Below are 24,476 nucleotides of genomic sequence, written 5' to 3'. Positions count from 1 at the left end.
TTTTCAAGGGATTAAAGATGCCATAAGAGCAACCTGAAACATGCCCTAAAAGCATATAAACTTAATTTTATTTGCAATACTTGGTGTTGAGTGTATGCATGATGATGGGTAATCTAGTAAAAAAAAAAAAGTTTAATAAGAAATGTAATAACACAAAAAAGGAGCTGCTAAGCACACCCCAAGTCAACATAAATGAATTGCTTTCCCCTAGAAAGATATACAGTATTTCCATTCAGTTATATTGGATATATATATACACACAGCAGTCAAAGAAACTGGGAGGGAGGGAAGGTTTTGTACAAATGCAGCAGAGCTGCCATCTAGTGCTTGGCACAGACATTGGCAGGGGAGAGAAAAGAATGAGCTGCTGTAAAAACTCAAAAGTTGTTTTTCACAAGTGATATTTAAAACAGTGTTTTTGTTTTTTGAATTTTTGTGTTGCCTTTAAGCTGACTATGATCCTTAAAGTGTGTATTTATCATAAAATTATATCTTCCACTTCCTTCCTTGCACTAATGGCATTCATTCAGTGATGAGTCTCAGATCAATAGGTGTCAGGCACTGGATCTACACAGATATAAAAAATGTGACAACCCCTCCCCCCGCTATATATATATATATATATGTGTGTGTGTGTGTGTGTGTGTATTGCAATTTGCCATTGAGCTCTACAGCACCATCTGGTGGCACATTTTTATAACACACTTATAATGTTATAATTGCAGCTGTGTAGTTGAGTCCAGTTGGGACGCGGGTGGCGCTGTGGGTTAAAGCCTCAGCGCCTAGGGCTTGCCAATCGTAAGGTCGGCGGTTCGAATCCCCGCGGTGGGGTGCGCTCCCGTTGTACGGTCCCAGCGCCTGCCAACCTAGCAGTTCGAAAGCACTCCCGGGTGCAAGTAGATAAATAGGGACCGCTTACTAGCGGGAAGGTAAACGGCGTTTCCGTGTGCGGCTCTGGCTCGCCAGAGCAGCGATGTCACGCTGGCCATGTGACCCGGAAGTGTCTTCGGACAGCGCTGGCCCCCGGCCTCTTGAGTGAGATGGGCGCACAACCCTAGAGTCTGTCAAGACTGGCCCATACGGGCAGGGGTACCTTTACCTTTACTAGTTGAGTCCAGGGACTGGCTGGACGTGGAGGAGTGGTGGGAGGCTCCAGCCAGAGACCCCCCTAGCAGTTTCAGAAGAAGGCTCAGAGCCAAGGGAGTGGTGGTGGGACATGGAAGGCAGGTCCGAGGATGAAGTGGGACAGGATGGTTGGGTGTTGAACAAGCCACAGGCTTGAGTGAGAGAAAGGAAGAAGAGGCAGAAACACTGCAGATGTAGGACAGGCAGCTGGGAAGGAGGTGGGGGCTGAGGCTGCAATAGATTCACAGGAGTCTGCCAGTCCTACTGTATTCAGGACCCCCCCCCCCCTTGTCCCCAAAGGCACAGAGGGCTTTGCATGTAGCAAAGAGCACAGAGAGCACAGTGGGCCTCTCCCTGATGGAGTTTAAGTCTCATGGAGAAACAGCCAGATGGGGAGGAGATTTAGGGGGAAGTGGGAGGCACAGATTGTCAATTTTGGCAACTGCTTTACCAGGGCCAGTGTTGCCCATGGGTTTCTCTATTTTTATTTTGTTTCCTTGAATCAAGTTTACTGCTCGTCTTTGAGTCTCCATGCTGACCTGCAGCTGAAACAGCCCTGACAGCAGGTATTCCTAGCATCTTAAAACACCCTTAATATCTATGTCGCCATATATGAAGTTTCATTGCTATTTAGCAACAATTTTGACTGTTTTCAGTAGGGCAAAAGAGGAGGGGCTTCTTGTCTTTTTATTTTTACAAGATCATTATAAACATCTGAGCTAGAAATAAAATTGTGATTGAGAATAATAGAAATAAACAATAGATCCTGAATAAGGTCATATATATAATGTTCATAACTGCATATATAAACCACATGTCTGAAAACCCACGTCCTGAAACCAAATAGATCCTCCCAAATAGTCCCTCCCAAATAGATCTCAAATATTTCTCTGCAAGGTCGAAGGAAAATGGAAAAGCCTCCCCATTGTCTTTTCATTCACGAATCCTGTCTTAAGGGAATGTCTGTGTATGAATAGGGTGAACCTGTGACCTGGCTCAGGAAACTATTTATCATTACAAAAGACTGACCAGGCTCCCCAGGTAATCCAATTAAGTGACCATTAACAGGTAACCTGCCAGACAGGAGAAAAACACACTCAGATTTCTTTTGTAGGTTTCCTGTGATGTAGGTAGGATGTATCTGGGGGTGGGGGTCCTGAGCTACACCTCTTCTGTGATGTATGTATGATGTTTCTAGGGGTGGTCTTGGACTCCAGGGCGGGCAATTTAAAATGTCTATGTAAGGGCGGCCACACCTTTGTTCTAGGTCCTCCTCTTTTCCTGTGTGTGAGGGGAGCACCCTGTTGCAACAGTCAATAAAGATCAGGCTTACTAGCTGCTTTGCTTTTCAATATTCTCTGGTTGGCCTCTTGTTATTTTCTCTGACCGATGGAGAACCTACAAAGGACTCTATAAGGGCTCTTGTGTCCCCCATAAGGGAATAAGGGCAGATTTATGTTTATTACAATCCTAAGTACCATGGACAGAAGGCATCTGATCCAAAAAGCATTTTGCATCTCCCCTTCCCACAAAAAACAACAACTGTATGGAGCGTTGGGTAATGATTCTGGTATATAGCATGGAGGCTGCTGGAGGATGGTGTTAGGGTCATAACAAAAGATTGCCTTGTTTTGAGTAAGAACACTGGTCCATCCTGCTCAGGGGTGGGATACTGGATCTCACAGAAGGGCAGATCCTGACTGGGTTACTTTCCAAGTGCCATTTTGACACGTGCTTCAAAGTTCAAGTTGTGAGAGCAGACAGGAGCTTGTCTCCAATCTTGTGGTCCCACAATGTTTATGACGGATACGTGTGCCGGGAGCTCAAACGCAGGAGAAGCTTCCTGATGTAGAATAGAATGTCCCTATTTTCAGTAGAGAAGTGTTGGAGGGTATGCAATTTACATGGGGGTTACATTCCAGGGATCACGTCTAAAGCCAAAATCATGTAAAGCAGGCATCGGCAAGGTTTACCTCGCCTGGGCTGGTTCACAGAGATCGCTATGTGGGCTGGATCTTGTCTGTGCTGACGCAATTTCTGACACCGTGGAAGCGAGGCCCCACTCTGTGCTGCGCCGGTTTAGCGCAGTGCATGGGGACTCACCAAGCACACAGCTCGGTTCGGGGGCAGCTCGTGGGCCATTTAAACGACCCCCCTAGGTCGCTTGTGGTCCATTGGCCGCAGGTTGCCAACCCCTGACGTAAAGTCAAACCCCACTGGGTTCAATGGTGGGTGGGATTGCCAGAGTCCTTTTCCTTGGAACCAAGCCCCCTTTCCCTTCCTTTTTAAATTTGTTCATGCTGATCTGGTTGCATAATTAAAATAAGACTGTACCTGCCAGTGGGCTTATATTTTAGAATAATAGAATTGTAGAGGTGGAATGTAACATGAGGGTCATCTAGTCTAACCCACTGCAATGCAGGAAACTTGCCCAACGTGGGACTCAAACCCATGACCTTGAGATTAAGAGTCTTGCTCCGTTGGGATCCAACAGGGTTTATTTCCAGGTGCATAACATAAGAACAAAGGATGAGCCAATGGATCGTCAGGCCAGTGGCCCACCGAGTCCCGCATCCTGTTCTCACAGTGGCCAGCCAGAGGCCTGCGAGAAACCAGCGAGGAGAACCTGAGCACACGGCAGTTAGAAGCAGCGGAGCCCCCCGCCAAAATAATTATTTCAGGAGGGCAGAAATCTCGCTCCGATTCCCCCCTAGAAGATTCGATCAGTTTAAATAATAAGCCCTGCGGCGAGATTGGGTTTTTTGGGTTGACTCTCACATGCCGAACGCTACTTATTACGCGGCTTCCTTTGCACTTCCGCCACTCTCGCCCCGCACATGGAGGATTCCCAGGAATCGCAACTGGGAGTCGGAAGTAGCGGTTTCGATCCGCCTCTTTAGGTTGTGCTTTCCCCACCCCCGGAGTGGTCATGTGATCCGGCTTGTTCGTCAGGTCCGGCTTCCCCCTCTCGCGAGCGTTCATTTCCGCCGACCGGGCTCTTTGCGTCGTCGCTAGGAAGCAGCAAGAAGGGAGGGGGCGACGTTTGTTGGGGGTCGGGAGGGGGGGGGCAAATCTCGCGTGGGTGCGCGCGCGCGAGCACAGACGCTTCTCCTGAGGCCTGACGGGACGGAGAGAGGCCCTCGGCGCGCGAGGCCAAGGTGAGAGGCGCGGCCCTTCCCCCACTTCCCTCTCCTCTCGCGGGGCGAAGGCGGGGAGGCCCTTAGCTCTCCTCAGCCCTCGACCTCCCCTCTCCGTACACGGCGCTCGGCTCTCCAGGCCTCCGGCCCCTTCCTCACTCGTTCCGGGGCCTCCGTTAGGCCCTCCCTCAGGCCCAGGCGCGTCTGCCGCCCGGCCGCCTGGTCCCCAGTGATTCCGCCGCCTGAAGTTTTGTCTACGGCCAGCCATTGTCTGCGGGCTTCCCGCACGTGGAGGCCCGTTTCGTCGCCTTACAAGATTCGCCTTCTGTGTTCCGAGGATTATACTGTGTTTTTTTTAGGGAGGTCCGTCTCGGCTCTTCCATTCTGTCCCGAAACCTCCGCTCCTTTGTAGCAGGACGGTTGGGTTTTAATGGCACCGCTTTTGCGGGCTTTTTTCGGCGTATGGGCCTTTTAATTAGAGTCAAGTCCTTTTTTGGCGAGTTGTATCCTGTTTAATGTGATTATATAGAGGGTATTGTCCACAGTATGGTGTTGGTATGCAGAATTTGGTTTCCATACTTTCCAGCCTCAGAAAAATAATACACCAGGTCACGTGCTATTCCAGCCATTCCTACCAAATTTGGCTTTTGCTAATTCTGTACAGATAGTGTTTTCTAAACTTCACACCTGATGTTGAAAGGACTAGGATAGTTCTTGTGTATTAACAAAGGATCTGTGTTTGGATTGCTTTCAGTTTTTGTATTTCGAAAGTGAGCAAAGTGCTCCATGCCTCACCCACTCTGTGATCTGTACCATCTTGTATCTGTCACCTTGATAAGGACTGAGGAAAGAGGTTTGTCCAAGGCTAGATAACAAAATTGTGGCAGAAGATCCATAAACACAATCCATGTGTTGCTGTGAATTTCCTTATGGGAACTAATGCTAAGAGAGAAGGATTTAGTCAAGGTCAGGCAAGGAGTTTGGTTGTCCAATATGATGCTGAAAATGACTCTTGTGTTGAGAACAGTTGAATAGTCATACTTCTCAAGGACTGTGTTCTGGAAAACTGAATACAACAGAGAATCTGTGAATGTGCAGAATGTTTAATCTATTTGTAAGCTACCCTTAAGTAACAGGACCATTGGGGTGGTGTACAGCAACAGATAAATAAAAAAATGTAAACATCTAAAAAGGATTCAAGGTGCAAACGTCTTCTGCAATAAAACAGGTTGCACCAGGCACCTGAAATTTAGTTTACTTGCTTCCCACCATATGTAATATATGACATAAGGTATAGGGCAGGGACATAAGGTGGGCATCTCTTGTAAATTTCCAGGGTGGAAACAGGTGTTTACTTACCCCATACAATTCTGTTATTGTAACATTAACACAGCACTAAGGGAACAAACCATACAAAAGAGACTACCTTATAACTTGATTACTGCCAAGGTAATCTGCCATTATTTGGGAAGCCTGCTGTGGACCAGCTGGAGTTTCCAACCAAGGCAAGTTACATAAATATTCTGTTATTGATAAGGCTGCACTAAGTCATTAGTGATTTGCATTCTAAGTATTTTGCCTCTGCAAGACTGTTTTCAAACAGACTTTTCCTTCAGTATTTTGTAATGCCTTTTTTCCCTTTCCAGATGTCAGAAGACCTTGCAAAACAGTTAGCTAGCTATAAAGCTCAACTCCAACAAGTTGAAGCTGCTTTGACGGGAAATGGAGAAAATGAAGATTTACTAAAACTCAAAAAAGACTTACAGGTGAGAATAAGAAAAAGCTTTGTAACTTAAATGTTTTTACATGTATAGTGAAGAGGATCTTCTACACTGTCAGTGGCAAAGAATTTACCATGGTGATATTAACGAGATGTGCTAAATGTTGGTGTTTAAAATCTTTCACAAAGAACTAGGGCTGTCACCTCATTAAAGTGATTAAAGGCATCTCAATTGTATGAATTTTTGGCATATTGTATGAATTAAATTGACATAAAATATGCACCTGAGTAAAAATGAGAGTTCTGAAGCAATAAACCGCCCTGAGATCTTTTGATGAAGGGGGCCATATAAGTCAAATAAATCATGGGTAGGCAAACTAAGGCCCGGGGGCCAGATCCGATCCAATCGCCTTCTAAATCTGGCCCACAGACTGTCCGGGAATCAACATGTTTTTACATGAGTAGAATGTGTCCTTTTATTTAAAATGCATCTCTGTGTTATTTGTGAGGCCTGTCTGGTGTTTTTATATGAGTAGAATGTGTGCTTTTGTTTAAAATGCATTTCTAGGTTATTTGTGGGGCATAGGAATTAGTTCTCCCCCCCAAAAAAATAGTCCGCCCCCTCTACAAGATCTGAGGGGTCTGCTGAAAAAGTCTGCTGACCCCTGAAATAAATGAACAAATAAGCCATTTCGTTTTCAGACAATTCACATGTGAATTGTAAGAGTTATTATCTAAGAAAAGGCATTTGCTTGTGCGTAAGTAAAAATGCCTTTTTAAAGATGGTGTTTGCCACCCACAATTTTTATGAGTGCTTGTGTGCCGAATATATATATATTTAAAAACCTTCTGCTCAGTCAATTGGGGCACCTTTTTAGTTGCTAAAAAGTTTTAATGGATTAATGTAGCTGATTAATCAATAGAACCTCGTACTTTTATATTTTGCTCAGTGCTGTATGCAGTCTTTTAATACTGGTACTTTAACACTGATCTCTCAATGCTTTTTAAAAAAACTTGCAATTTTTCTCATTAAGCCAGGTGGAATGATTACCACAAATTGAAAAGCACTGTCCTGGAGTAAATGTTAATCTGTGTGTTCATTTAAGTTTTGCTTTTTGAAAAACACGGTAAACTAGAGTCTTTTAGGAAACAAATTTAGAATACTAGATAATGCACTGTTATGTGTGCATTATCTTTAGAATATGATTCAGGTGTGCCTTGCAAGCACTAAACAGTCATCAGTGGTTCTAGCTCTTTGTTGCTCTTAGACTGTATTTTGCAAATGAATTTGTCATATGGTCTGTTTGTTCATTCATGTTTTCTTTGCCATTTCTACATGTAAGAGCAGCCTTTTACAAGCTTATTGTTCAGCTGCCAATATCTGAGGACAAAAGACAAGTCTTAATCGCATCAGATATGAAAGGTGCATATGTATTAAATTATTCCTTTTCTTGTTAAAATTTGTTCTATTTTTATTCCACCTTTCAGGCAGATACTGTCTCTCAGAGAAGCTCATCTCAATCAAAAGTTCAATGATGGTGGCAGGCTCACTGCCTAAATGAAATGATGCACAGGCCCCACCCTATGGTTACAAATTAAAGGGACAAGAGAAAAAGAGGAGGGGAAGGGAAGCGGAAGGAAGGAAGGAAGGAAAAAGTAGATGAGGGAAATTAGTTTGACAACAATGTGCTATGTGTTTTACCTTCCTCTCCTTTCCCTGGATACCCCAAAAATCTGCTTCAGAGGCTACCCCAACCTTCTGGAACAGATTTTGAGTGGGTACAAGGGAGAGGAAAGGAAAGAGAAGTTTTGTTGCACAAGTGGGACAACAGTATTGGATACAATCCAGTAGATTTAAAAATCTAAAATACATGTAATTTATTACCTGTAGCTATAGCCTATTAATAGTTTTCCTTATAATCTCTAAATAGCAAAAACATATGCTGGAAACTACTGAGCCCTCGCTCATATGTATTTCAAAGAAGAAAAGTATTTTCTGTATTCGTTCATTCTTTGTATCTGGTTTGTGTATAGTGGGCTATTCTCACATAAGTACAGTTTTTCAGTATTCAAACAATTTTCAGTATTCAAACAAGAAAACTTGCTGAAAAACCTATTTCTTTCACTAGCCAGTGCATTCATTGCACAGTAATTTTCTTTTTTAAAAGTCTCAGTAATACTTGCTTTATCACTGGAAGGAGAGCAGAAAACTCCATTCTGTAGTTGTGTATCATTTTCTGCAGTCTACTTTTTACTCTTCCATTAAATATAATATTCATTTGTAATGCAAAGAGGAAAATGCAAACGAGAAATTTCCCTGCTGCCCTCCCCCAATATTAAAATTGGGATGAGCTATGGGAGTAGTATTAGATACTTGCCAAGAAACCAGATTCCCAAAGCTTATAAAAAAACCTTTAGTAAATTATGCGGACAGATTTCATGTGTTGTTCAGTCTGCTACCATTTGCCAGCAATACCACAGTTGATAAATAGTCTTCATGCATGGGCAGGGGTGAGACTGCTTAAACTGTGTTTGACGACTTTTTCTTTTCCATCCCCAGGAAGTTATAGAATTAACCAAAGACCTTCTTTCAACACAACCTTCAGAAACACTTGCAAGTTCTGACAGTTCTGCTTCTGCTCCTCCAAGTCACACATGGAAGGTTGGAGACAGATGTATGGCAATATGGAGTGAAGATGGACAGTAAGTGTAGAAACAAACTTCTGTAACAGTTACATGAAATAATACAGTTCCATGGTAAGATACTTCCCTTTGGTTTATACTCTCCTCTTCGGCTGAGCACCAGTTCGGTAAAAATCATTGATTGGATCTTGCATTTTTCAAATACAAAATATATTAAACTTTAGAGCTAGGTCCATTGTTTTAACTGTTTAATTTGACTAGAACGTTGTAGAATACAATATGGCTTGTAATATCTTTTAAAATTTGCCACCTTCTAAAAATCTGGTGTGCAGTAACTGAAATCTGTTGTGAATACATTTCATCACTAATCTGAAAACGTTAATAGGAATGTCATTTACTTCAAAACTTGGAGCTCTGTTGAGATTGTATTAAGATAATTGGGAACCATTGAGGTGGCAGTAGGGAAAGAAGTATAGGGCAGCAAACTTTTCCACTGCTTCCTCCCTCTTTTCTGTACTGTAAATTTATTCTTTGAAGTGGGGCACGAATGGACTTAGAGAAAGCAGAGGGCCTTTACTCACAATTGTGTACATGTAGAAGGCTGCTGCTTTTGGGAGGATCTGTGGTTGTTGCACCCATCCAGACATGGTGGTAAGGGAATATAAAGCAGGGTATTTAACATCCTTCCCAAAACTATCCACAGGCAAATATTTTAAGAGGGTTGAATAAAGACTTTTAGAGCTCCCTTCACAAATAGTGATGTACCACTAGGGTGTATCCTTTTGCACATTTCCAAAGTGAATCAGTGATGGTCCTCCACCTTCACCTTGGTCATTGCTGAAGTGGGATGCAGCAGTAAACCCCTCAGACTCATTCTGTCTGGTATGATTTGCTGACAGCAGAAAGTGATGGTGTGAACCAACACATTTTCTCCTAGTCCTGCTGCCTTTGACCTGCCTTCTGCTGGTAGAGATATTTTTTAATACCTTATGGGAAGAAGACAACCAGCAGTTCTTCTTCTGCAAGCTTGGGGTCTCTTTCTTGCCATGGCCTTCCGCTTCTCCATTTAGGCCCCTGAGATGCCTGGGCCCAGACATTCCACTTAGTTTACTTAAGGATGTACTGCTTTTGAGTATCAGGTGATGTGATTGAGAAAAATAGATAATTACCTTGATTATCTATCTTCATTTAAGTTACTGTCACAAACCCTACCTTGCTTAATGCTTTTCTTAATCCATCTTCTTACATAAGTAATTCACTGCTTGCTTTCAGAGAGGGAGATTATATGAGCGCAGTGAAACCTCTGTCAAATTACAATCTCACATTGTAATCCTATGCATACATATCTCCTCAGATGTAAGTCCCATAGAACTTCTAAATATGTGGGTATTGTGGCTGAATGCCTCTTGTGGTGGTGGAAATTAGTACAAATGATAAAACAGCCATACACGAATCCTCCAGATCTATTAAACAAATTAGTTCTCACAAAATCAAACAAAAGTCAGGTTAAATGTGTGAAGGTGAAAATATATATTTGGTAACAGAAGATTCAGAACCGAAGTTTATTTCAAACCGCTTGACTAACGAGCTCTTGGACGTTAGGATTGTAACTAGTTTGTGTGCCAGGCACCTGACAATTCTTGAATTGAACAGAATTTATGTTTTAAGAGTTTTGACTTGAAATGCCAATCCAAAATGAAGCAGGAATGTCCTGAAACTTAATAATATTAATCACTGCAAATACAAGTTTTGTAGGGTTGAGTTGTAAACCATTACTCACATGCTTACAGCCATGATATCTTTACAGGTGTTATGAAGCTGAAATTGAAGAGATAGATGAAGAGAATGGCACAGCTGCAGTCACCTTTTCGGGATATGGCAATGCTGAAGTCACACCCCTGCTCAATCTGAAACCTGTGGAAGAGGGAAGGAAAGCAAAGGAAGACAGTGGCAACAAACCCATGTCCAAGTAAGTGGCTGAAACAGTTTTCAGTTGGCTCAGTGTGTCATATAGCAATAAGAAGAGCTGTAAGGCTACTTTGCTGATGAATCATCTCTTCCCAAAGGTGATTTTACAGCAAAAAAAGTCATAGAAGTCAACACTATCCTTAGATGTTATTCAACCATACTCTGCGTAGTTACCCTAGATTTGGGAAAGAGGTAATGCACATTGTCTATTCTCCCCCCTCCCCAATTAAATAATGCCTTAGGATATGGGCTTCGCTACCCCAGTTTTAGAGGTCCAACCTAGGGAAACTTGTAAAGCCCAAAACAGTCTTTGCCATCTTAGGACTGAACTGGTACTAAGAACTAGGGATGGACAAATGGGTCTGTTTCTGTTCTGTGACATTTTTGTTTGTGCTTGTTCATAGGTCCTTTCCAATTTCACATTAATCTGTGATATTTTTTTTAATCCAAATGAAAAAAAAAATTAAATTTGGATTGAAATATATGGAGTGAATTAGGTCAGTTCTTAAAAATGCAGTTCTTAAATTATCCTCAAGCCCTACTGTGAACATATACATAGATAGTGGTTTGAGATTATGATGAAGGTGTTATGGTTTGTGCTGCTAACTTTAATGCTTATCATGCTGAGTTGGTTAGTCTCATGAACTCCAAAATGATTGCTCCATGCCTGTGTAGTAGTATATTTCCCCTGGGACAAATTCTGAGCTAGAGTTGCTCTGTGTTTAGCAAGACATTAGCTAGTTTCAACTGATTTCTGAAAGAGAGCCGTTATTCGTAGTAGTGCATGAAAGTAGGATTGCTGTGCTTTATTGAAACTTGCAATGCACAGATTGCTTTACAGAAGGAATGACAGCACTTTCTACAGCTGGAGAATGAAATGGGCCTGGACAGCTGAAGCCCCATTGTACTGAGAGTTTATCTTTACATTCACCTAGCCCAAGGTGAGACTCTCTTAATCAGTGTATCCTTGCTTTTATCTACTTGTTCTGAGAACAAAAGTGAAGTTAAAGCAAAGGTGATGTGGGGCTTCCAGTTGGTTGCAATGTAGATGTAATGCCCATACAAAACCATTGCCATATACTGTGGCTGAACTGCCAGTGTTGTAAAAAGAAGGCAGTTCTGGTGGGTAAAGATGTGGATGTAAGGCAGTATTGATAACTCAGAATTAACCACCTCGGCTTAATCACTTCATGTTTGATGTTTTGTGAAAATTTGCCCTGATTGTATAGCAACCACCTTGCCATGACATATTACTGCCCTTAGACTTTCTGAAGAGGAAGCTGAGGTACATAAGTAACCTTCAGTGCCATTTCTCATTTTAGAAAAGAAATGATTGCTCAGCAACGAGAATATAAAAAGAAGAAAGCTTTGAAAAAGGCCCAGCGAATCAAAGAACTGGAGCAAGAGCGAGAGGACCAGAAAGTCAAATGGCAGCAGTTCAACAACAGAGCTTATTCAAAAAACAAAAAAGGCCAGGTTTGTATATGCTTGCATTAGTAGCTTACTGATAGAGGTTTCTTGCTGAAGAGGAGCAGTGTTAAATGTATGGCAGCACAGGAGTAATCCCCCAAACAAAGACAAAAGAATATTATAGGCAAAGCTGTTTGTTTCTAGAATATACAATGGGAGAGATCTGTTTATAATATTCTTAACATACAGTGGTACCTCTGGTTACGAACTTAATTCATTCCGGAGGTCCATTCTTAACCTGAAACCGTTCTTAATCTGAGGTACCACTTTAGCTAATGGGGCCTCCCGCTGCTGCTGCGCCGCCAGTGTGCGATTTCTGTTCTCATGTTGAGGTAAAGTTCTTAACCCGAGGTACTACTTCTGGGTTAGCGGAGTCTGAAACCCGAGGTGTTTGTAACCCGAGGTACCACTGTATTGTTAAATATCACTACACTTAGTTTGAGTCCCTGCAGATAGGGTGGGGTAAACAGGTCCCAGTTTCCGAGCACAATGCATTTCCAGGAAATTGTTCGCTAGGCAAGCCTTCGCAATTTCCATTATTTCCTAGGAGAACATTTCTAATCCATGCTTTCTGCCTGAGACTGTTGCAGCCAATAAGCAAAAGCCAGGCAAAGGGATATGTGATTTGTCTGATGACTCTCCCTTCTATGGTTTTTGCCCAAAATGGGTGCTGGTGACCAGCAAAGCGCAAACAAGTAAGGACATGAGCAAACTCCAGCTGTTTGGATATCTGAATCAGCCATTTCTGTAGCAAAGTTTGAGTATAATTTTTCGTGTCTGAACAACAGATTTCTGATAACAACCGTTCCAATAGTAGCACCTGTAAAGTTAAAAGTTCATGCCTATAAAGCTTGTGGCATAGTTGCTTGCACTATGATGCTTTCAGGCTGCCATAATGGTACAAAGCTCTTTGTATGTTTCATATTTTTGAGTTTGGTATTGCCAAATATAACTCGCACTTTGTTTGACCCATTGATATGTGAGTTAGGTTTGCATGCTAAATTATTTTGAGTGGTGGTGGCAAAGGAAAAACATTAATAGGCACCACATTGTAACGATACCCTTAACAGAGCATGCAGAAGACACTTCAGGCAGCTGAGGCTGGTAACACTTTATGAAGTTTATAGCTATAGGGGCAAAAAAGGTTTTGTTTTCCTTTAGCCCTTCCTTGTGCATTGAAAGAACCCTTATAGAACTGTAGTGGTTCACTGGGAGAAAATATGACTTGCTTAGTGCCATGACCAGAGCAGAAGTGCTTCATTTCCAATTACAGCTTTTTTGCTAAAGGTTCCTGTTTAATGATCAATAAAATTTAGTTGTATTTTGCTTTTTGAATGATGCATGTGAACATTTGATATTAGCACTCCTTTGCTGACTTGTTGAAATTTGAAAATGTTACAATTGATACTTTTAATTTGTTCCACAGGTAAAGCGAAGCATCTTTGCTTCTCCTGAGAGCGTAACAGGGAAGGTTGGAGTTGGAACGTGTGGAATTGCAGACAAACCCATGACACAGTACCAAGATACATCCAAGTACAATGTCAGACATTTGATGCCCCAGTAATTGAGGGAGAAAATGACTTAACATCACTTCTGCAGGGCTTTACATTTACCTTTTTATTGTTCTATTTTTCTAAAAGTAAACTGTTGGCGCATAGTGAAAATGGTTGTTGACATCAGTTGGCTTATGCTGGTACAAGCCTTAAGCAAGGTAATAGCTGTTCAGATGACCCCTTTGCTCTTAAAAGATGTAAATTGCATAAATGTGCACACGTCAGACTGTGTTGAAGAAATGCCCTTTGCAGTATCCTGAAGTGTCTGATTTCTCAAGTGTCCATCCCTGTAGCATTAGTTGGGAATGCCATCAAACAAATGGTCGTGAAATAAAATAGTTATCCCAGCTTTCCTTGCTCCCTCTTAAGTGCTTACAGGCCTGCCATCCTATTGCAGGATAGCTGTTAAGCACTGGAACTCCTGCAGAACTAGTACAATTATGATGACTTTCTCTGGATTTTATTCTATTTTGAAAGTCAATTGTTAGTTGATCACAATCTGCATCTGCTTCCTTGGCTTGTAATGAATCTGGGCCATCTAATCTCCAGTTAATGATTCATAAGCCAGAAACAGTGCAGTTCAAATTTTAACATTACAGGTTGAATGCATTGTGCCGGGAGTGTTGACAACATCCATCTTCATGAGCAAAACAGGGTTTCCACAAGCTTGACTGGTCTTGGTAGGCAAAATTTGTGCTCATGATTGACTCGACTGAGAAGGGTTTGAGCTTTGACATGAAGTCTCAGAGATGCTCTAAAGCTTAGTGTGACTTCAGGGGCATGTCCCTGTCATGTCCCCCTAGCCCAGGCTGGATAGTGGCAGAACCAGGGGCTTGTCTCTGTCACACTGAGCCTCAGAAAATCCCCGAAAAGCAGGAAGATACACTGCTGTTTTCCCACTTTGCAAAATCTCTGCAAGGTTGGGAGGGTGGTGGAAGGAACTCCCAGATCTTGCACTGTTTCGAAAGCAGCAGGACGTCTTGCTTCTCCCCAAGGCTCATCATAAATTGATGTAGATTTCTCTTGCCCTCTCTGGTGGTGGAGAAAAAGTAGGCGAATCTCTGAATTCAGCATAAGGTGTGATATCCAACTCATACTTGGAGCAAACCCACTGAAATCAGGTTACCCAAATCAGGAGGTCTGCTTTAACTTAGTTGGGTATTATCCAAAGTCTTGAAGATTCCACCATCCTTCTCCCAGCTCAAGAAGGTGGAGGTTCTCACCAGAAAAAAAAAGCACTTGCTAGTGCCAAGCAGGTAAGCATATTTATTGTCAGGAGCAGAACATTTTGATGTATAGGTCTTGAGAACCTACCTATGGGCTTCCTAAGATGTATTCAGTCACTTTGCAGGTTTGATTAGCACTTTTAAGTGTTCAAAGAGTCAAATGTTACATATAGAAATAGTTATTCCTCTTGAGAATTACTCAGTGCGTTTATGTTGGTAAATATGGCAAGTCACCTGCATTGTGCTGAATTTTTTGTGTGCTTATCCAGCTGTTTTAAATGCAACAGGAGGTTCCTCTTACAAGGTTTAACTTACGTTAGTATTGCTGGCCCTCCTTGATTTTATTTGGGAAACCATGTGTAAAAGTCCAGGCCTATTTGTATCTTGTGGATGCAATTGCTTCCCTTTGCCATACGTATTGCTTAGGGTTGTAGTCTATCTCTCAATCTTGAAATGTGTCTGACACAAAAAGTTAACGTATAGCCCTGTACACAGTGTAGATAATTATTTTTGTAAAATATGGTGTTAAGTTAATGAACAAGACTGGATTTAGTTATTTCTCGTACAAGAGTAATTCTTGCTCATTAATCTGAACTCCATTCCCCATGTATATTATGTTGTTGTAGTTCCCTTTTGTAATTTGTTTTCTGAATTAAATAAGATCAGGAACCATCAGCATTTGTTGATGCACTGATTAGTGTAAATGTCTGACAGTTTACTTGAGCCTAAAATCCATATCTAGTAGCTTAGAATCCATCCATAGAGAGAGGTTCTTCTTGTTAACAAAAGGAGGAGGTAATTTTTATGACTGTGTTGATTTCAGTTTTGTATGTTTAACTTTTATTAAAATAAAGAATTCAAAACCTCTTGGCTTTGTTCCGAAGAATCTAAAAGTGTGAAAAAATTTAAATCTCGTATGAAATTACGTAATATGGTCAAAATTGTAGGAGTTGCAACACTTTTGAAATGACACTTGTAAAATTCACAGGCTACTAAGGTGTTTTTTTTTCCCTAAAGAGATGTTCCTTGTTCAAATTGGACTATAGCAGTATCGTAATTTTTATCTATCAGTACTGTGGCTTATGCAATTGATGACAGTTTACCTGTTAGGAAGACATGCATTTTGATGCAGGATTTTCAGTTGTCCTTGAAGCTGATCATTCAAATTCTGAATGTCTGGGTCCTGAGATGAGAAACTGCCAGGATTAATATCTTGATTCTGTTGTTTGTTGTGACTGAATAGCTAACTTTCCTATGGGAAAGCATTTCACTTCTTTTCAAAGCAGGTAAAGCTGGAGGCCAGTGCAGCAGAGCCTACTGTTCTTTTAACTTACTGCAGGAGATTTGTGCACTTGTATGGAAAACTGGGCTGCAATTTTCAGTAGACTAGGTAAGCCTCTAATCAACGTAGATGGAGCTATGCTGTTGCAGCAGTTTGACAACTGAACTAGTATTAATTTTTTTCATTAGCGATGTGGGAAGAGAAAAGGGTAACAAATCTTACTAGAAATAAAATGTCATAAATTTTATTTGTATATTTTAAACAAGTTTATATAGATGCCCACAAACAAAAGAATAATGTTTACAATGATGGAAAATGTAACATCTTTGTCAGCACCATCCCTGCACCATTATAGATAATGCTGTTTCAGTATTGTTTTGACGATTGGCGCTGGTCAATTTAAGCACCAATCATGGATTGGTTGGGGGGGGGGGTTATCATTCAGTTCCTCAAGTAGCAGTTGGCTACAGCACCATTAGAGTAACTGCACCAAAGTTCAGGAAACCTCAGAGGAAGCAAAAGTAGTGATAACAGAAATCTTAAAAATAAACTTGCACATAAAAATATTTGTCAAGAGGATACATATCTGTTTAAACACGGAATTGCATTCCTAGACCAGTGCAGTATCATTATATAGAAACATAGCACTGTACATTTCCCCCCTTTAATACACAAATTACAAAGGAAACCCATAATTCAGTCGAGGCTGAAACAGATTTGCTGGTATTTTTTTAACAGCTGGGAAAAATTATAATGGCACAAACCTAATTTGTGCATCAGACACTGGTTAATGTGATTGAAGATAAAATGTACTTACTGGGTTTAAAGACCTGTATTGTAGTCATTTTACATTAGAATATAATAGTTGCAAACATAAATCCTATGCAAGATTACACTGCAGTAACTCTTTTCTTTTAAAATAGCAAAGTAATAGTTAGAAGCTGCAGAAGACTAAGTTTAGGAAAACATTTTGAGATTTGCAGAGTGAGATGTCATGCTAGAATTACAATTTCCTTTGCATTCTGCGATGGCTAGGCTTGAAGATCAGCAGCAGGATTGTTTATATACTGCAAGTCTGTGACATTTTAAAATCCAAGAGCTGCGTAGCACAACAGTGATTGATGAAAAAATGCACTTTTTTCTTAGCTGTTGTGATTTTAAAACAATTTAATGTACCATGTCAATAGGTGCTGAATAGGGACATCAGCCTATTCCAACAAGAGCACTATCAGAAATATCTCCAGAGAAGCACATTTTCTCTGTGGAGGAGCCCTATCATTACTTGTTTGGGTTGAATTTGAATCATGTTTTTATAATGGGTAAGGCATTTTATGCATATAAAGGGTTAGCTTGTCTTCATTAGACATGTTCTTCATTCAAAAAAGGGATTAATCTGTTCTGGCAGTTTGCAACAAGCAATGAGCTGCTATGCAAGAAACACCTGCCTGAATACACCCCCTAGTTACTGCCAATTGGAGCATCATGTTGCACAACCTGGTTGATCCCTCCCTTAGGGGGTCATTTGAAGTCCCTATAGGGAAGGGTATATAACTTACACTCAGCTTCCTGACATGCAATATTTTTGTGTGTGTTGAGCGCCTGCTAAGTTGCCTAGCGCCTGTAAAATTTCTAGCAGGACTTGCTGATATTTTTCTATCTAGCAAATGTCTGAATTGATATGTGTCTTCCACATTGGATTCAGTAATTGATTTTACTGTTCAGCTCTTCAAATCCTACATAGCCTTGTAGATTTCATTGTTTTTTGTTTGTATATGACAAGTTAATCTTGCAGAGCATTAGGAGCAGTAATGCCGCTACACTTACTTGACTGGAGATTTTAGCCACAGTATAATAGAGTGTTTGGCATGCTTGAGCCCACTGTAATCAAATGACCAGCCTGTTGAACTCTTTGTGTGTGACTTGGTCCCTGTTTCTTTTGTAACAGAAATTAAGGATAGCTGTGTATTTGAGAAACTGTACAATGCTACTGTAGCTTGCATTTGGGGGTGGGTGAGGAAGGTAGCCACTTCAGGTAAGTAACTTTGCTTAAATATCTATCTTAAATGTACAGAAAATAGGAAAAGAGCTGAAAGTTGATTCACACACGTAGAAGTTTCGCAATAGTAGCTACTGGATAATCCTGCTGTTTTCCTTAGCAGCTTGTCTTATACACCCACAGCCACATGCAGCATTCAGCTTTTGGCATGCCGCAGTAACCATCGTTTCTTGAACTCCTGATGCTGGATCCTCTGCCTAGTATTAAGCTGAAGGTTAGTCCAGTGTAGAACATTTGTGCATTCTTTCTCTGCCCCCCCCCCAGCTATTTTGTGTACAGTGATCATCTGTGTTGGCCCTGAGCTTTAGTCCTGTTATAGTCATAGAAGCAGGTTCCTTCTGTATGCAGTGGTTGTTAATAGAGTAATATACTAAAACCAAGATCATATTGTGCTACAAGGAATCAAGAGGGGCGTGGGCAAACTACATAAATGCTAGTGGTATCTGAAGTATGAGGACGTAGATATTCATAGCTATTTTAGTAGCATTTACATCCAAATTTCCTCTGTTTTTTTTAAAGGGATCTTTAGCATTTTAAAAAAATAGTTCTGACACTGGCTTATATATACCCACACTGGTTTGACCAGCTGAACAGAGAAATAGTGGATAGTGTTTAGTACAGTTAAAAAAATTCTTTGCAACTTGGCTAGAGAGGAGAAAAATGAACAGTTCTTGATGTTGACGATTCTGTTTTTAGTGTTTCTTCTTTTGTAAATTATCTTATTGTTTAGAACTTTCCAGTGGCGTAATTTAATGATGGCGGGTGTGGACTGTGCACCAGGGAGGCCAGTTGTTACAGCGTTGTAAAATGGCTAAGGATTAGGCAATAGGTGAAGAGTGAACAGTAACAACTGTTACTTTCAGTTGGCTCTAACATTTGCCAGTTTCTCTCTAAGGTCATTGATCTGATGCAGACCATGGTACCTCAACTGGTCCTGGTGCTCTGCCTCTGGAAGCTAAGATCATTGGTTCACATTGGTTAAATCTCCTTTAACTCACAACCCTTTCCCCACTTTTGTGTTGCATGACCAATCATGTGCTACTGGAACTGCAGTTTCCAGCTCCTCAGTGCATGAAGTCTGAAGAGCAAAAGATGAAGTCACAACAAAAGAGGGTTTCAAGTTTCTGAGAATCATGAATTTTAATTAACTGTAAGTTGTTATTGCCCATATTAGCCCATTCCACTAGTATGTTACTGTCTTTGAACTGAAGTGCCATAGTGTGCTCCAAGTCATATAGTCCATCACATTGCACGAGTTTGAAGTTCAGTGCTGTCTAGTTGCTTCACTCAAGACTGTTCAGGGAAAAGTGGCCATGCATGTACAGCTGCTGCTTCCATTTTTCATCACATTCAAAAAAGCTCAGATATAGGGCACATGATTTGCATGGAAAGAGTTCAATCCCCGCATCTCCAGGAATATGGCTCTCCTATAGCAAGGTTTGGAAATATCCATGCCTAATCCTAGAGAGAGAATAAACATAGACACTAGCAACCTCACTAGTGGTTGCTTATGTCCATCATTTCCTGGGTGGCAGAAAACAAACATAACTCTTGCGCATCTTCTGGATATAGTAATATACGCATCCCTTCTTGGCATTACCCACACAAGCATTAACAGTGACAAATACCTGAAATAAGAGCTTTCACCAAGATGAAGACAAACCTGGACTGATATATTTCTCAGTAAGCGTCATGAATGTCAACAGTCTTGGTGATAATGAAGTCAGTTTAGCCTTTTTATGTTCATTAACTTTTGGGTGAATAGAATTTCCCAGCCATTCAAGGCCTGGTGATGCACCTATATGAGATTACCAGTTTTGGAAATGGCCCATTCCTGCAACTGATGAAATCTGTATGCCAAATGCAAAGTCACATTTAACTTTTGGGTCTCAGTCTACAGATATAGGCATGTTTATCTGAAAATGAAACACCACTGAACACAGTGTGACTTCTGAGCAAACAAGCATAGGGTCACATTACAAATTAGACATGGGGAGGGGGAGAAGATTACGTATAAATGTATCTCAAGTGTAAGGAACAAGAGGAAATTTCAAGATATAAATTCAATTTAATGACGAACATGGGGAAATAAAGCCTCTTATAGATGTTATATTGAAGTTTGAGCTGCTTTCTGGCTATCACTATGACTCTAAGTTACACAAACGTACCCTTTTCATTTTTTTTAATAGAATGGCTAACATAACATACATATTCAGCCTGTGGTACTATGTTGCAGTGGCTCTTTAACATACAAACTGTTATATGTGATTCTAGAGCAACACTTCAAAGACCCTCTAGGTTTATATTGTGCTTGTGCAGAATTTAGTGTAGGTAGAATCTTTTTATATGTTACTTATTATACAAAGGGAGGTTGTGTGTCTAGCTCTAACCCAAAGGTCACACACAGCTCTTCCTGGTGCCTTGTTGAGGAATAACTTCTGAAGGAGAGAACCTTTTTATCAGTGTAGACTCCCCAACATTCTAAATCATTCTGGGAATCTATGGAGCTAGGAAATTCCTCCCCCCCCCCCAAACATTCTTCAAGAGAGTCCAGGAACAGTTATGTTACCCCTTCAACAAAGTAATGCATGAAGAGATTTCTCCATCCTTCCCATCTGATTATTTTTTACATGGTCTTGACACATAACGGCACTTAAATCAGATCAGTATTCAACATCTGGACAGCAACTTTCCAGGCTCATCTTTTTTCTAGTCCTTCTTAAAAAAAAAAATCCAATCAGAGATGTCAGGGTTTGAACTCAACTCCTTTTACCTTCAAAGCATGTACTCTGCTACATGAGCTCCTGTGATCAGAAATGGACTCAAAGGATGTCAGTTAGACAGATTTTTGTGTCTGCAAAATCACAAACCAAGGCTACCCACACAACTCAGTACTACAATTTTGGCTCATTTTGAGTCCTCGCCAGTCATTCTGACAGCCCCAAAGAATTGTGCTGGGACGCTATAGCTTCACACATGCAGATTATGGGCCAATTAACAGATCTCGGTACTATAAAAGTTGTTGCTACTGGTTCAGCTGAACGTTTTACTCCCATTAACTACAACTAATGGGTTCTTATTCCAGCCACTAGAGGGAGAGAGTACCACATGCAGTAAACCAGAATGTTTATAGAGTCACCTAGGGGAGATTAATGTAGAACAACAACTGGATCCAGGCTTTACCAAACAAAATAAAAAATAAAAAACCCCAGCTCTATAAAACACACTATAACCTTGGTGGGATTATGCTTCTATTTCATGACACAGGTTCTAAAGTTGTGTCTTGTATTATATGACACAGTAATAGCTCTGGGGTGAATGGATAACATGTGGGTTCAAACATACACGCAGCATATCAGTATCAAGACAAGATCTACATGAGAGGTCATTTGGGGTCATCTAATCACATGGCCAATAGGTTTTTAAAAAAACTTCCAGGCACAAGAACATGGGAATTCTAAAATATTATCATGAGTGACCAAAATGGTAGAACACAGTGCATTTCAGATACAGAAATGTTTAATGGTGTTAAAGTGCTACTATTAAGCAGAACCATATGCTAACATTTAAACACAATTCCACTGCACTGCTAAATGAGGTTACCTTGTTTTTTTTGTTTTTTTGTTTTTTGTCGCCCAGCCCTATCTAAAGAATAATAAAATTAAAAATCTACAGGACTGAAATTAACAACCCAATAATTATAATCAGCAATAAGTTATGAATTTTATAAAGCATTTTTTTCTCTTTTTCTCTTTTTTCCCCCTTAGTAATTACGGGGTAGGCAAATTACTTAAGTCTCAAACAAGTGTCATAAATGAGGTCTCTAAAAAAAAGAAGTTTAAACTTGGTAAAGGAACAATAATAAAAATCCTTGCAGTTAAAAACTTAAAAGTGAAAGCAAAGAAGACCTCAAAGTGCAGGTTAGAAAGCTTATCGCAAAACGAAAATCATTTTTTAAAAATTGGATACAATCTTATTTTGTTAACAGCAAGACAACTGCAACAGTTCCTGCTCAGGGAGAGTGGGAGGCGTCCCCTGAGGAACTGTGAGACACATGCCATGTTAACTGTGGGCCCACAACTATGGTTGGATCCAGGTGGCAAAGTTTGCAAAGGGAATCCATAAAGGAAATCAAAAGGAAGAGCCATAAAACCCGAGGAGAGTTCCCTGTTCCTTTTGTGCATGGCAGCAGAAAAACGGGTCCCTTTCCATTGGTGTTAGTTACAAAAGACATCTGCAGAATCATGCCTACGAGTTCTAAAAAGACATTGTTGCATGTAGGTTCTCTCACCTGAACAACTTTTACAAACATTTATCAAAATAATTTGCAAAAGGAAAAAAAAAAGGATCATTGCGGCTCAGAATGGAGGCTGTGCCTTTCCTGCACATCGTATCTTTTACAGGCTTGTCTGTCTGTCTGTCTCGCTCTGTCAGAAGCATCACTCTATAGACAAGGAGTTACTGCTGTAGCCATTGAATCCAGAGAGCAGTTGCACTGTGTGCTGGTATTTTACAGCTCAACACCCTAGTGCTAAATAATGCGGCACAAGCTCTTGCCTTGAAACAATGTCCAGCTGAAAAGTTGAGCTGAATGAGAATTGCTTCCAGATTTGCAGCACCTCTCTTTTCACAGGGCATGAGCAGAGCTTCTAACTATTATTGTTATCTCTTAGGTAATAATGATCAGAGCTGACTGGAGAAACCTAGTGGGCAGAAGGTGTTGACTGGACTAGCTACTGCTGGTGAGAGTACACAAGAACTTCCCATAGTTCTCGCGTTCAGGTTAAAGGGGGAAAGAAGCTTCAATCAAGTGATGGGATTTTAAGGAGAATGAAAAAAGGAGTTTTGTAATTCATAAAATTGTGCAAACTCATCAGAAGAGGCTGGTCCAAGAAAGTATCCCCTTGGCTACTTTTGTCCCACAATCTGGGACTAGCGTTAGATCTTCATCGTGAGATATTGGACTAACGTTTTTATTTCTATTTAGCACCACAAGGGCTCTTAACAAAGCTTGCTAAATTTGGAAGATGGAAAAAAAATCCATTTCTCAGAAGGTATGACAAACTGAGAAAAAGGATTGGGGCCAGAATAACCAAGATCCCTTGTCCAAATCAAATAATCTCTTAGCAAAGCTATCCACTTATACATGGGCAAATCTCAGTCCAGCTGTGCACAACTGGAGTCCTGCTTCAGACGTCAAAATAGCTATGGGTTCAGCACTAAGTCAGTATTTTGGACTATGACAGTATGGAGACTGACTGACTCCCCTGTTAGGTTCCCACCCTCCTGTGGACCCACAGAGCTATTCTAGAGTTGCATCTGTCCAAGCTTAGCTGTTGAAGTGCGGTTTGGAGAAGAAAAATACTGTATCTAAGAGCTCTGCTGTGTGAACTTCAACTACCCCAAAGAAATCATCTGCTCTGCCCTAGCACCATGCTCTAGGAAGTGAAGGAGAGCTTGACACTAGCGCTGGAGTAACCCTCATCACTCCCAATGCTTTGCAAGCTGCTGTGGTCATCAATGTCACTTGTACTGGTTGTGCTGATATCATCCACGTCTCCATGGGAGAACTCTGTGCTTTCCACATCCACTTCGATTTCTTCTGCAAAAGAAGGAAGACCCCCAAGTTAGTATCAGGGTAGGTTCACTGTTCAATCAAGACTGGCAAAAGGTCCTGGCCACATCATGAGATTTGCTTGGAAATGTCTAGTGTTGTATCATTGAGGAAAAAGGAAGAACAGAAGGCAGGAAACTGTTAATCAATGTTTTGAAAGAATTATTACAGCCCATTTGGTGCCAGCTGATTTGGACTTCCAATTTAACAGATTTTGGATTAAACATTTTAAATTATTGGTGAGTGCTCCTGAGCAAGGAAAGGAGCTTATTACTACACAACTATTTAACTGCTTAGTACATTTTCAGTCATTTTGATTAGAAAGTTATTGATTAGATTATCACTTTCAGCTGCTAGCTCAAGATAGAAAATTCATATCTAGTGGCACAGCCTTGGATTAAGCAGATAGTTACCAATACAATATTGTAAATCAACTCCTGCTGCTCTAGAAAACAGATTACCCCTTCTCAAGTCAACAACAAGGAGCTTTGTTGCAAACCAGGGAAGGCACATTAATCGTTGCATGCAAATTATACCCAGACACTATCACATTCTACGCTTTGAATTAGTAATACAAGTAAATTGGCATCCTCTCACTTAATTTGCACAATTCATTCTATACTTTTGAGTTCTCGGAGATTTAAATTTGCAAGGGCAAATGAGGTCTAGGAAAGGGTCATTT

General features: G+C 40.8%; 2 protein-coding genes across 5 annotated transcripts in view; one reads left to right on the top strand and one right to left on the bottom strand.

Annotated features, from left to right (window-relative positions):
• The first annotated feature begins 4,050 nt into the window (after window positions 1-4,050).
• Window positions 4,051-15,709, top strand: SMNDC1 (survival motor neuron domain containing 1). 2 transcript variants are annotated; one of them, XM_083441684.1, is made up of 6 exons: window positions 4,051-4,283; window positions 5,909-6,028; window positions 8,543-8,685; window positions 10,433-10,594; window positions 11,916-12,069; window positions 13,490-15,709. In XM_083441684.1, the coding sequence occupies exons 2-6, from the start codon at window positions 5,909-5,911 to the stop codon at window positions 13,625-13,627; spliced, it is 717 nt and encodes a 238-aa protein (XP_083297810.1). In that variant the 5' UTR covers window positions 4,051-4,283; the 3' UTR covers window positions 13,628-15,709. The 2 variants fall into 2 exon arrangements, with proteins under 2 accessions (XP_083297810.1, XP_083297811.1); XM_083441685.1 differs by lacking the exon at window positions 4,051-4,283 and adding an exon at window positions 4,426-4,625.
• Window positions 15,710-16,352: 643 nt separating this feature from the next.
• The window catches only part of MXI1 (MAX interactor 1, dimerization protein), a 78,733-nt gene continuing 70,609 nt past the window's right edge, over window positions 16,353-24,476 (bottom strand). For 2 of the 3 annotated variants that reach the window (XM_083441680.1, XM_083441682.1), the window contains exon 6: window positions 16,353-23,782. In XM_083441680.1, coding sequence (XP_083297806.1) covers window positions 23,619-23,782 — 164 coding nt within the window. In that variant the 3' untranslated portion in view covers window positions 16,353-23,618. The remainder of the gene's footprint in view (window positions 23,783-24,476) is intronic. The other variant, XM_083441681.1, reaches the window with a different exon arrangement.

This window comes from Podarcis tiliguerta (genome assembly GCF_965153285.1).
Source record: "Podarcis tiliguerta genome assembly, chromosome: 5".
Classification (NCBI taxonomy): Eukaryota; Metazoa; Chordata; class Lepidosauria; order Squamata; family Lacertidae; genus Podarcis; species Podarcis tiliguerta.
This window is presented reverse-complemented; position numbering and strand designations above follow the sequence as displayed.